Source organism: Bombus flavifrons, chromosome 2, assembly GCF_040668555.2.
Source record: "Bombus flavifrons isolate JBK064 chromosome 2, iyBomFlav1_principal, whole genome shotgun sequence".
Classification (NCBI taxonomy): Eukaryota; Metazoa; Arthropoda; class Insecta; order Hymenoptera; family Apidae; genus Bombus; species Bombus flavifrons.
The window spans coordinates 1,739,193-1,753,504 of record NC_138443.1 but is presented as its reverse complement, the minus strand read 5'-3'; the positions used below and the strand labels follow the sequence as shown (position 1 = coordinate 1,753,504).

General features: G+C 34.2%; 2 protein-coding genes across 8 annotated transcripts in view; both read right to left on the bottom strand.

Annotated features, from left to right (window-relative positions):
• The window catches only part of sona (sol narae metalloprotease), a 93,209-nt gene extending 91,007 nt beyond the window's left edge, over positions 1–2,202 (bottom strand). For 3 of the 4 annotated variants that reach the window (XM_069127564.1, XM_069127538.1, XM_069127555.1), the window contains exon 1: positions 1,587–2,066. The gene's annotated coding sequence lies outside the window, so the exon portion shown is untranslated. The other variant, XM_069127548.1, reaches the window with a different exon arrangement.
• A 2,668-nt stretch (positions 2,203–4,870) lies between these two features.
• Positions 4,871–14,024, bottom strand: LOC138186965 (ornithine decarboxylase). 4 transcript variants are annotated; one of them, XM_069127358.1, is made up of 9 exons: positions 13,664–14,024; positions 11,017–11,190; positions 10,699–10,938; positions 10,545–10,621; positions 10,278–10,451; positions 9,856–10,195; positions 9,554–9,768; positions 9,246–9,454; positions 4,871–5,529 (listed from the first exon to the last, which is right to left on the bottom strand). In XM_069127358.1, exons 3-9 carry the CDS (start codon positions 10,883–10,885, stop codon positions 5,523–5,525), a joined length of 1,209 nt encoding a protein of 402 aa, XP_068983459.1. In that variant the 5' UTR covers positions 10,886–10,938; positions 11,017–11,190; positions 13,664–14,024; the 3' UTR covers positions 4,871–5,522. The 4 variants fall into 4 exon arrangements, with proteins under 4 accessions (XP_068983459.1, XP_068983428.1, XP_068983448.1 ...); XM_069127327.1 differs by lacking the exon at positions 4,871–5,529 and adding an exon at positions 7,610–9,152 and having other exon boundaries at positions 13,664–14,023; XM_069127347.1 differs by lacking the exons at positions 4,871–5,529; positions 13,664–14,024 and adding exons at positions 7,610–9,152; positions 13,139–13,160.
• Positions 14,025–14,312: the final 288 nt, after the last annotated feature.

The following is a 14,312-nucleotide window of genomic DNA, read 5'->3' as shown; positions in this document are numbered from 1 at the left end:
AAAACTTGTCTTCCCGATTACGCAAACGCGGCAAACGGGCCAAAAATAAAAGTCGCACGCCGAAAACCGGAGAAAACAATGTCTCACGTGCGTCGCGCGCGGAGATTCGCAGCTGACTGCGCTACTATGGTTCGTTATGTCCCCTTCAATAGCAGGTAGCTGCCACCGCCGATTTGACGAAGTACGAGGACGCCTAGGTAAACAAAACGCGGGCTTGAAATGGAAGATATTACAAAGTGAAAAACGATCGAAGCTTTGTTCTGTGGTCAAGTTTACGGGGAATTCTTTCAAAGTTGTTGATATCCATGGATTTTTTCCTACAGCACTACACTGAGATACTTTTTAATTTTATATTGAAAGTTTGAATCAATATGAAGAATGGATAAGTTCTAATCTTATTCGAGATTTAAAAAATTCTATGCAATGCATTGCATTAAAGATTTATTGTTGTAATATTTGTACTAACTCGTTAAAGGTAAGAGATAGAGCATGATGTGAGAAATTAGGAATAAATGATTTTTCTTAAATATAAAATTAGATTTTCTTTAACACGAGTTCGAAAGTGATAAACATGCTCTAATTGAACTAATTTTGAAGCCTGACATTAATTAATCAAATCATAACGAATGATTAATCTATCATCAAAATCAGCTTGCATTATTTTTTTTGTAGTAAAAGGTACAATGTGTTATCGTTAAAAAACGATTGATCTGAAAATGTAACGTTCTCAAACGACATTCGAATAAAAATGTAAATATTTTGTTTTTTAAATCTTAATTTCATAAATTTTCAAAATCTTAAACAACATAGATTTTTTAATTTATCTTAACAAAAATATCTCAATCGTACATGAAAAAATAGTGTCATTTATGTAGATACTAATAACAGATAATAATTATAAAATAATTAAGATAACATTCTACTGCTTCCACCAAAAAAAATTAATCCCTTTTCATCGTTTGAATGTGTTTAAATGACGAAATTAATGATGATAGCTTAATCTATGTATACTACTACTAGAACTATTTGATCATAATTTGTAGAACTCTACAAAAAATATCATTAAATTCAAGCACGACAAATATACTCTAGCAACAGACCAAAAAGAAGAAACCTGTCTATTGCCACCGCGAATTACGTTTGGCAATGGCTGCGAAATAGCCGCTTCCTGACACTAAGGTAAGCCTGTGAATCCTATAAGGCCGTGAACGCGTTCACCTTTCAAGTTTCTTATTAACTGTTTTCACCGACCGGTATCTTCAAACGGCGAACACGAAATCGACTACTGTCGACAGGAGCAGAAAGACGAGTCGCCTAGCTGTCTATCTCTTTATCGACCGTGTCTGACACGCACACAGTGCCACTGTCGTTAAATGAAACGTTTACGTCAATAGGTTAAACGACAAAAGCTACTTGGCAAAGCACACGATCCTTTTCTCCAGTTTTTCAGCATTGCCCGCGGAAAGCAAGCTCGCGCCTGGGTATCTGGCACAAGTGCATGTATCCCGTGCACGTACGGAAGACGTGCACTTTCGCTGTCGATTCGATATTCTCTCTTTCTCGATCTCCGCAGAGTGTGTCCTTACGCGATATACAAGTATCCTGCGACACGGCTAATCTGTCGTTCTCTATCCCTTTTCCACTCTTCCTCTCATGGGACGAAAATTTTGCGTGCGACGAAATAAATTCTTTCAATTTTTGTATTCAAAGACAACGAAGGAGACGGGCGATGAAAAAGTCTCGGCAAGCAATTAGATTGCTAGAGACGCGCGTGTCACGCGTTTCCTTCTCCTCTCGTGCGGGACGTTTCCACGGTGCTCGAATCCACGGTCATCTCTTTCCGTCGACGGTACCGTTTTCGTTAATTCGCCCCGTTAGGATGCGGATAACGGATAACGGTCGTGCGGCAATGATGGTCGAAAGTCGGCAAAGACCCAAGATCCCGCTTCTCGAGGAGACCGTGATGGACCGACGACGAAACGGAGAGGAGAGGCCGGCGAAAGAGCACACACCGCGGATTGGAAATTAATGCGAATGCGCGAGCGGACTCGGTCTAACTGCGGTAGACGATACCCGTCGACGTCGGTAGCAAAAGCAGAAGGTGGGGAAACGACCCAGGGACTGGGGACTACTCGCCACTGCTGGCGATTGTGATTGTTAGCGCACGGTTGTTCGGTGCGTGCACACCGTCGAGACCAGAAGAGAAGGTTGCTCTCCTCGCCTCGGGTCGGTACGTTACTGGCCGACCTGGCTCGTTTCAAAATCGGGAAAGTCGCCGTGATCCAGGAGGGGCTGTCCTTCTTGAGCTGTATCCCCTTTCAACGCTATCGATATCGGTGGAGACCGGTGGACTCTAACGATCACGCTCGATCGCCGTTTCCTCCGGCGTCGATTACGCTTGACGTCTCCTTCGTCCCGAGCAGCTAGATCCTCTCCTTAACTGGCCATTCGTTAGACGAATTCTTTTTGCGGGAACCAGCTAATTTTCTACAATCGATTGGCTCTGTTAGAATTAATTAGGATAGGGAGAGAGAGAGAGAGAGAGAGAGAGAGAGAGAGAGAGAGAGGAAGAGAGAGAGAGAGAGAGAGGGAGAGAGAAGAAACCGTACATATGCACGGAGAAAGTACCCGGAGTACCTAAGATAGTCGAGGATGGTGGACGTTTATACTTGTTTCGAGTTACTCCGACGTGATTTACGGTTTATGATCGAAGATGTTTTTTCGCGCTTCCAGGAACGACGTTTGCCACATTTTAATATTCATGGTGTTACGCAAATTTACCGATTGGTGAACGGTTCCGAGAACAGAAACTCGTCGACAAATTTTCTTTCTGATCTTCTGTTCGGAACAGTACGTTGTATCGCCGGGAGTAAAGATTTCTAAGGCAGTAGCATTCGTTCGCGCCAGTTTAAAAAGAGAATGGTTTCGCGTTTGGCAATTTAATATTTGGAGATGTCCGGAATAAAACGATCCTTTCCTTCTTTTTTCGTTGGCGGGGACTGAATTAAGATGAGTATCAATATTTAAATACAAAGTGAACAGTTTTAGGAGCTGTTATAAATTGGTATTTTATTAGCAACAAATAACTCCATTACTTATATAGAGAAGAATATTATTATTAGAAACTCGAGATTATTTTCCAATATTTTCATTTTTTAATGTATTATATAACTTTTTCACCTTCTCCAAATATTCCTCTTTCAATAACAGAAATAAAACATTTAGCTATCCTCAATCACTTCTATATCTGTAAAATTTATTAAACAATTAGCTCAATTACCAGTCACTCTCCATTCCCACGATACATTTCCGACTAGATCCTCCCTCGCAAGGACGAGTCACGCCGGTCGACGTCTTGTTCTCCGAGAGGAAACGATTGCGGGAACGAAATTGCAGACTACACGGCCGGAAGCGTGTCTACACTTCGCGTGACTTGTCCGGACCAAATCTCGAGGCTCTTGACTCTTGACGGATGTAACATCTAACCATTCTGCGATCCAGAACTAAAAAACATATCTTCCGCTGAACTGAAATGTAAAATACGAGAGGAAAGAAAAGGAAACAAAAAGGGATGACGGGTCTCGTCAGAGCGAGAGACAAAGAACAAAGTAGAAGGGAAACGCTCGAGGCTCTTGATTAGAAGCGATCGTTTTCCGGTTTTCCGTTTGCGAGCCACAGCTGCCTGGCTGCCCCTGCCTTTTCCTTCCTGCTCGCTCTTTCGCCGTGCCGCTGACTCGCCTCGCGAGAGGGAAAGTATTTTATACCACGCTTGGCTTGGCAAGAGAAAGGGGACACGGTTCGCTCCTAATTTCTGTTTTAACTCGGTGAACCTATATATCCTCTCGGTGGCCGAGAACGTGTAACTCGACGCCAGCTACACTTCGAGACTACATATACTATGTTAGTATGTATATCTGTATGTAAGTAAGTAGGCATGCGAGGATTCTTAAGAATACATTACACGTTGGTACACGGTGGTCCAGCGCGTACAGCGGCATTATTATCGTTCGTACGGTCTCGTAATCTCTTCGAGTATGAGATACAACGAAGGCAAAAGAAAGAGAAGAAAGGAAGGTTCGCGCGAACGCGTGCTCGACGAAGAGGCAGGCACACTCTGCTTCGCTGGCGGTGAGACGAGGATGCAGCCTCTTGGCTAAAAGTGAAATCGTCTGTAGAACGTACTTGTATCATAGTCGTTATTATATGTTATGCCAGGCTTCGGAGGAGGACTTGAAACCGCGATTACAGCAGCTGCACACCGGAACAAGCCGTACGGTGCGCGCGTGCGAGACCGGATATCACAGCTAGACGTCCGTCCACAACGAAAAACTCACGGAGACGGCTGTGGTTTAGGAGCTGTTGGCTTGTTCGTTCGACGAAACTCCACGCGAAAATAGTAATTATTTATCCGTGAACGGGACTGATTCCATAGGGAAATCCGCATATTGTTTGCAGCCGGTTGGTGGGTAAACATGAAGCGCGGTTATACCTGTGTTAATTACGAAAGTGAAAGTGTGGGTCATTCACGATACACGTTGGTGCTGTATTTATACATATGAAATAAAAAGAAATCTCGGAGCCTCTTCTTTCTGTTCCTTTTACGTAATTGATCTTGATATTGTTTCTGCGCTCCTTGATTATCCACGTACCGAAACCAAGCACGTTGTATGCGCCTGATTTATGTCGTATATCTACTACGGTCCCTAAAACCAATGTTCGATATAACATTTCGTGTAATTAATTTTAATCGATCGTAAGAAATTTTTGGCACATTTTAATCTGATTAGTTTTCAATAATGTATTGCTTCAGAAAATATTTATGCGAAGAAAATGTAGGGTATAACAATGAAATAAAATAGCATGGACAACCTTGACAACTTACAAAATCCTTTGTTTTAATATTGTTCTCAATACACAAGACTATTCGATACTCCAAGTTTCTTAAACCTAGACATCTATATATTTAATCTAGTTTTCTTTCTAGAAATATAGTTTCCTGTTGTATCTTCAAATCATTAAATCTGAATCTTTTGCATCATGTAACTACTTACCACTTAAAAATCTATTGACTAATGTTACTTCATCTGTAACAATATCATGCACCAATATCTCGACAGAATGAAATACTATTAGCTACACAAAAAGTTGTTCCGCCATGTTGACGTCTGTGACAAATGTTTTTTGCCAGGTATCGATGTAAAGTAATCGTTTTTTGTTAGTACCGTTACGCTCCTCCATTCAACTCAATCGTCTCTCGAGATCTCGCAAAATCGAAAACTAATGATTTCGCAAAAGATTTCACCTTCCTACTGGTTACAGTGAGAAACAGAAATCTTGTAATCCTCCAGTATCCACTTTAGTGATTCATCAACTTTTCTTCTCCACTGGCTTTTTCTTCGAATTACAAAGAAATCGATTCTAATCCGTAACCACGATTCCAGTGTTATAAAAGTCTGGCAATTGATGTCTTATCATCGATCTTTGACACACACACGCAGATCTTGTCTCGCAGGTAGCGGCATCTAAAGCCTTAAAATAAGAAACGAAGATAAAAAATTAGAATGGTCGATAAATCACTCTGAAATTGCTGCAATTAACGATTCCATTTAACTCATAAGCTGCGCGATAAATTATATCAAGATCATTTATTATAATTAACCAGGGCCAAAGTATAGGAATGCTCTCGATAAATATCGATAAATCAATCTTTTTTCGTCTACTCCTATCTTTAAGGAAAATCCCTAAATCTGTAAAAGAAAATTAAGACCTGACTCTAAAAAGTGAAAAAAAGAACATTTATAAAAACATATGTATATATATATATATATTCAATGAGATAGAATGATTGTTTATTATAAATTATAACTCGTTAATAATTAGTCTTTATGCTAAAATTCCAATTAACTGACGTAGTAAATTTTTTAGTTTTAAATATTCTTGTAAAACATATCCTTATTTTATAATTGTAAATATGAAAATATATATTTCTTTTTTTTTCTTTACAACACGAAAATATTTACAATTAGGTACATACATTGTATATGTATTTACATTAAATGATATCTCAAAACGATAGATTCCATGTATGAAAAATTTAAGGGAAACAATTTTCCAATTATTGCAAAAGATGTAAATATTTTTGGCTATTTAACTTAACCAAAAATAAAACCATTTTTCACCTAATGAGGTAATCGTTCAATTGCATCGAAAGTTGTTTCCATAAAGATCGAAATGACGATATTGAAAAAGCGTGCGTTTAGTATATGGAAACAATAAATATAAAACATAAAAAGATTAGCAATTGTTGCACAACCATCCGGTTAGACAGTGCATTGCAAGCAAAACAACAGTACGCCTTTCACAATGCACAGCGAAGATCGTGACTGTTCGAACTGTCCGTGTGAACTCTGTCCAAAAACCTTGACCAATCCAAATCTCAGATCGAATCACAATTCAACTCTTCCAGTGTAGTATATACATATTGTACATTGAAATATTTCGAGATGTTTGATTAAACAAGTACAATGATTATCAATAGCTCGATAATCGAATCATTTACTCTCCTCCTATTCGATAGCACGGCTTCCAAACGAGAATTGCAACAAAGTTATCAATTATCGTTTCGAAGGAATATATCCTTTCTTTGATTGGTTATCTTTTATTTTAGATTCGCTTCAGAACCGTCACGACACTTATAAAAATAAGGAAAATATACACTTGCAATTCTTATTTATAACTACGAATAAAATATGAGTTATTCTTCTGAGAAATAATCCCAGCGCGAGATTGATAAAAAGGAAAAGAAGAGGAATTTTTTTTATCATTCAACTGTTGAATCAGAGATGAATCTGTGACAATCAGCATTGACTTTTGAATTAGGGAAATAACGCGGTTACACCGCAATTCTTTGTTTCTGTCTCATAACGGAGTTTTTACAACGGTACAATGATTATACAAAAAGCTGTTAGCGTATTAAATAAATTTAAGAAATTATATATGCTATTTAATTATAGAATGTGTTCCTTATTTGAACTAAATAAAAAATAAAAATGAGACGAGATACAAATACTTACATAGCGATCAATTATAGTTTTAGATAAGTAACATTTCAGACTTATCCAGACTTATTTTTGTTTAATCAAATTGTATCACCGATCTATGTGTTACACATTATGTCTATGGTATTGCATTATAAATTAGAGATTGGCAAATGAAGTATTAAATGCACATGCAAATGCTGCGATTACATAGTACAAATTAATCATTACATAATAATAAAAATTACTTACGATAATCGAGATAATCTACGCGCGTGTCAATGTTACAAAATGATAAATTTAGTATATACACATTTCCATATTTAGTTTCATAAGGTTATTGGTCGACAAACTTCATAATCAGTTATTCCTAGCTGATACATTGGCCGATAATATACTTCAAAAGTATTCAAGATTTCTAATTTTAATAAATTCTATGATAATTCCATGTCAGTTGTTGTCACGATTAGATACTCTTAACACCGTATTTATCTTTGAATTACACGTAGTGTATATCAATCAACCGATATCTAAATCTACGAAACGAAGAAGAAATAAGAACTGAAAGCACATTGATTTGATTTTTTATATTTCATTACATATATTTATTCGTTAATAATAATTAATTAACAATAATAATAGTCGACATATAATACAATAAGAGTAATAATTAATAAGAAACTAATTATCTTTTCTTTCTGTGACAGCTGCCTCAGTGCCCTAAAGATCCTAACAATCCTACAGAGTTTATATTTTTTTTGATATTTTAAATGAACAAAATTAATTCGAGAGAGATAGTGAACTTTTTGTGCTTATATCATTATACATATGTTGGACACGTACGTCACCTTCAATGCTACTGATTACATTTCCCTCGTAACTTTTTTTTTACATTTTCTCCACTTTTTGTTAATCAAGTGTTAAGTAACAATGATTATTTGAGTAGTTTATATATATATATATATATATATATATATATATATATATAAATATAAATATATATATGTGTATATATATATATATATGTATATATATATATAAATATAAATATATATGTGTATATATATATATATATATAGACAAATGTCTCGACATTTAAACCCTTACACAAGACTACTACTCTTGTTTTTTTATATACCTCATACAAATTATGTATATTTGAGATTAATATTAAAAAACCACATAAAATATTATTTACCATAAGCATGGACGTCAATCGTTCATAAAAATGATTGCGAAAATTAAAATTACCATTTTTGTTAGCTAAATTTTCTAATAACTCATATTTATATGATTTATATAAAAATAACCTGAAACTTTTCCCTATATTAAACGTGCAAATCGTAGATACCAATGGAAAATGTCAATAAACATTTTTTTGTATATTTTGGAAGTCAATATATGAGGAAAACTATTTCTAAAAGCATATATAGATATTCCTACGAAAATATTTTAACATGTCATGCAGCAGAATAATATCTACGGTAGTACTGAAAATATTTTTCAATAATAGTTTGAAGATTTGACTTTAATTTATACATTCTACTCTTTAGTTATTTAGCAGCAATTGCACATATTATCATTCTGCATTAATTGAAATAATTTGCACGTTTTTAGTCTTTTAACAAAAACAAAAAGTATAAACAATTCAGCTTTCCAAAGATGGCACCAAATATTAGTAACGCTCCAAGCTTTCATTGGAATAGAAGCGGAAATAATATTACATTTTTCGCCTACAAACTCGTCAAGATAAATATAAAATGCAAAATCACAAACCTTACAAAAAACCTAGTTTCGAATTATATCATAATATCTAAGTTCAAAATGAAGATGTGGTTTCTCGCTACAAATGTCGAGTAGCTGTTTTAACATATTTGTTGTTATCGTAGTATGCCTGCACTAATTTAAAGATCAACTTCGAGGTAATCGTAAATGTATGCTGCTGGTGGATTAGTAACGTCAGCTAACATTTCAGTCGATGTCAGTTCAATGTTTGGATTATGCCATGCATTGGTATCAGTTCCACCAATATCCAGACCAAGCCGTAAATTAGCTGGAGTATTACCAATAACAAAATGCTCTTCGGTCAAAGGCAAAGCGTCTTTTAACAAATGCCTATAAGATGTAACAACCAAAAACTTTGTTCATTATTTCAATAATATGATTGCAATCGGAAAGTACATTAAATAATTGCAATCTGAGACTTACCAAATGGTTTCATCAGCGACGATATGAACTTTAGGCACAGGAAATCCATTAAATGGAGAAGCAACTGGTAACGTGTATGCTCCCATATTTTCAAAAATTATCCAATCACCGAGTTCCATTTCGTGTAACATAACGTTTTCTACGACTTGATCCAAACCATCACAAGTTGGTCCCCAAATACTTGAGGGAATCATCTTTCCACAACCTTTCTGTTAATGCCAAAATGTTTACATTTAATATTAAAACTATTAAATAATTTAGTACTCTACAAACTATTTTCAAACATAGCAATAATTTAAAATAATTACCTTTAGAGGTATTGGAGTTACATGTTGATGATCATAGAGTAGACAATTGAAAGAGCCATAAACACCATCATTAATGTAATACATATTGTGCGTAATCGTATTTGGTGAATTTTCATCGCCACGCACTGAACGCTTACTATGAATACTGGTTGCAAGAGTAAATGCCGAGGCAACATAAAAACGACCAGGTTCAGCGATTATGTGAACAGCATCGGCTAAGAATTATTATAAGTAAATAAACTTTATAATTAAGTTATAAAAATAGGGTAAAACATATTATAATGCAAATAAATATTACATACTATTAAAGAATTCGTCGAGTGCATCATTAACGACATTAGCAATTTTATCAATGCTAGTGCCCTTATTTCCAGGATAACCACCACCAATGTCTAGTAGATATGGCTTGAAACCAAGATCAGTTGCTAAGTCAAACAATATCTTGGATTCGCGTATAGCTCGATAAAATACAGGTGGATCCTGACAACCAGATCCGACATGGAAACTAATACCAATGACATTGAGTCCCAAAACACGCGCAAGACGTAAAAGATTGGGTGCTTCATATATGGGATCACAACCAAATTTCATGCCTAATTGACACTGAGCAACTTCTGCATCACAACGAATTCTAATAACAACCTAAGATTGAAGAATAATGGATTAGATAAGATTATAACTAAAGATAGAAGAAAATAATGACAAACGAAATATTTTTTATTACCTTGGCACTTGGATGAAGTTTCTTAATCTTATGTAACTCGCTTTCATTATCTGCTGTCATAGCATCAACTCCAACAGCAGCAGCATGACGGATATGTGATGCTGGCTTAGCAGGATTGGCAAAGATAATTCTTGATGAGTCTACTCCAACACTTAATACTTTATTAATCTCCGACTATAAATAACAGCAAATGATAAAAATCTTAATTAGACTATTTACTTAAAATACAAAGATACAATATAAGATATGAAATATCAGATTACTTACTTTTGATGCACAATCAAAACCAATACCAAGAGCAGCCAATACCTCAATCACAACTAAGTTGTCATTACATTTTACAGCTGAAAGTTTGTAATGCAATTGATTACTTTTTCATCCAAAATGGGATACAATTCAAAATATATAATAATTATTTTACCGTAATAGGGGCTGACGCGTGGCATTTTTTCCTTCCATATCTGATGTTTACGTACAATGTCACCAATGTCCAGCACATAAAAAGCTTCTTCTTGCATTCCACTCAGTGCAATGTCTTTGATGACAGTCGTAACATTTGACGCACTGTCCAAAACATGAATACGTTCGTCCAGATTTGTTACCTTCATATTGACTATTTTGTAAATTTTTTATAAATACTCTGTAGGTGCTAGGCAGCAAACTGAAATTAAAAAATTATTAGACCATAGAAATCGCATACATTTGATTATTTATTCAGAACATATTAAATGATACATACGAGGCAGCTGTCAATGAGAATTAGGTGAGTCGTGAGGAAGCGGGTTAAGACAAGATCACTATGGGGGTGCTAGCAAAGCCACGGGGGCTCTGCGTTCAGGGCCAACTTCCAGTTGCCGCAGTTATCTACACACCCACCAATAGACTGGCCTACCAGCCTATTGTAGATAGAACCCTATAACAAACAGAATAAGCATTACAACATTAGTATTCTATACTTCTGCGTTAAAACATTTATTAAACAAAATAAAGCAATTATATATAAAGAAATTTGAATCCTATTGCGATACATTATAGGTCATACTTCGAAAGAACTGCTCTATTAAACATTAGTTTATTTATTCAAAAATATAGAAAGCTCTAAAATAGGAATATATGATAATGTAATAAATTGTATACCAAGTAATTTACTAAAAGAAAATATATTTTTGTAATTTTATTCAATATTTACATAGTTTTTTCTATAGTATAAATATTACGTGTACTGTAACTACAATATAAAGATAAATATTAGGATATTTCATGGACATACTAAAGCATTGTCATTTTCTGTGATTGATATTTATTTACATAGAGAAAGGTATATATATATATATATATATATATATATATATAATTTATTTATTTTTAAAATTCATTAACTATGTATAATTCTCTTAGTATGGATGAATACACTTAGTACCACATGTCAAACATTTTATTATAGACCCAAATTTATCTTATCAAATTTTATCAATAATAATTATATGAATTTCTTTTCAGATACTTGAAAGATTCGGACTGAACTTTATATGAAAACAAGATATTTATATAAATTTTACATTAATTTTTGTTAAAAAGAAACTTTACTTAAATAAACTTTTTATAAAAGTTAATACTTTTTTAAATTAAATAAATATTAATTAATCAAATTATGTAAAAAATATAATTACCACACCTATCTTTATTTATAAAAAAAAATTTTTGGTAACTCACCTGGCGTTTAAAAGTAATTCTTGTAGCTTTTATAACACGTTAAAGCAAAAAACCACTGACATAAAATTTTGAACACACCAAAAACTTTGAAAAACAACTATCTTTATAATAATTTGGAAAAAACAGTAATGCAAACAGAGAAAATTGCAAAATTATTATGCTTCTCTTTTGTGTAATGACACAAAATGTGTTCAGTTGGAGAAGTGCAACGGACAGTCAAGAGTACAGTATAATACTGAACCTGAAGTAACTATTTGGGCCACTATTTATACGAGAAAGATAAGTACTATCAGGCAGGCTTTGCGTGGTACCAAGTCTACTTCATGGAACAAAGCTTATCTGACGGCCAAGAAATACATGGTTCAGAGAGATCCAATTGGACATGGAGGGGTAATGCACACGCCACTCAAAGATCAAGTCTTCATTGGGGGCATGGAAATACCGTACTTAATCTATGCTATGCTGTTGAAATTATAGATAACTATCATTTGTCAAAATCACTTGGCATCTATTGATAACATCTCAGTGAAATATTCATAGATAAAATACAGGTGTTTGGTACATTATGTATGCTACTTTCCTGTCTGTACTACTTATTTCTAAATAAGAAACTTCCTCATCAAAAAAAAAAAATATACAAAGCATTAGACAACTTATGTAATATCACGAAATTTATTAACAATTTTAGATATATATATTTAATCAGCATAAAAACGCAATTGTTTGAAAATGGAATAATTATTTATATAAAAATTATAAATATATTTTATTATAGATACACAGTATGCATAAATTTACAATATTCTACATAATTTCTAGAGGACCTAAAGGAAATTTATGCAAAAAGTGATTAAATAACCAAATAAGATATTTAGATAATATACACCTCGACGTTAAATTAATGAATTATAAAAAATAAAATCAAAACAATGTAATACATTTTAATTAAAAAATATGCGTTAACAAACGTAACATATTGTTTAAATAATTCAGAATGAGAATACATCACTTCAAAATTACGTCATTATTATTATTAAGAACGAAAAAATCGGCTTAAAGAAGAATGTTAACATATTGACATTTCCATTATCACTCTCGAATGAAAAGCTCTTCAACTGACACATCAAAATTTCGAATAAAATTCATACATTTCGTTATAACTTTACTGGTTTGCACAGGAAATATCAGACGGAGTTAAGTAGTATTAGCTTGAAGATAACATAGCATCGAAATACAAACTGCTCTACAAACATGATGCTACCAAATAGCAAGATGGTATAATGTTTGCAAAATAAGTTCTGCTATTGTGCTAATGCCTATTGTACTGAATGAATAATTTGGATTCGAATCAATTAACGTCACTTACAAGACAGATAAGAATAATTAACGAAATTACTATATAGTCTAGTAGATAATAATGTACATAAATTACAAAGGAAAATCTTACATTTTGCACAATAAGGAAATGTCGTATAAGGAAAATGAAAGAGCACGTGATTCATTGTTGGAAAAATATTTAATCTATTGTTAAAGATATCATATGTCGGGAAGTTTGCACAAATTCAACAAGGACCACACAGTGACTCATCCATAACTAAAATTTTCACGTGACAGACCTGTAAGATGCATGCATGCATTTGTGAAGATTATGTCGAATATGAATTTACACGTACCTTATCAAATGATCGCCACCCTGCGGGTCGGCACTCGGTTTTTGACGGAATGATGGAAGTTTTCGGTGACTGGATCTCAAAAATCAGTCAAATCGATCGATGAAGGTTGAAGCTTCGTTCGTGTTGCGACCAGTGCCTGACGAATTTTCTCGCGACCAAGTCCCCGTTAAAAGAATCGAGGAAGAACATTCGTTTGTTCAATCGCAACTTACGAGTTACGAAAGAACATCAACGCGCCAGTCGTAGTAACTCGTGAATCGTATTTAATTTCGTTAAGAACTCGCAGAACCTAGTGAAACCGCAGAACTTCCTCCCACGGAAACACCACACCGAGCAGGAGCTCCCGGAAAGGTTCGTAAATGCATCCAATCCAGAGCGTAGTCGATTTTATAACTCGAACTTCGAGTTCACATACTTCGATTATCGTATACAATCGATTATGTAGTTTTAAATAAATTACGAACAGAATTTAAAAAAAAAATTGTACTTACTATGAGTTACTGACAATTAATAAAATAAAATAACATCTTTAGAAATATTGTAAGTATATATTTGTCGTATGCAAAACATCAATATAAAATATATTAAATATATTTTGTGATTTTAATTGATGGGATAAATTAAAGTCCTTTGAAATGTCGACGTCACT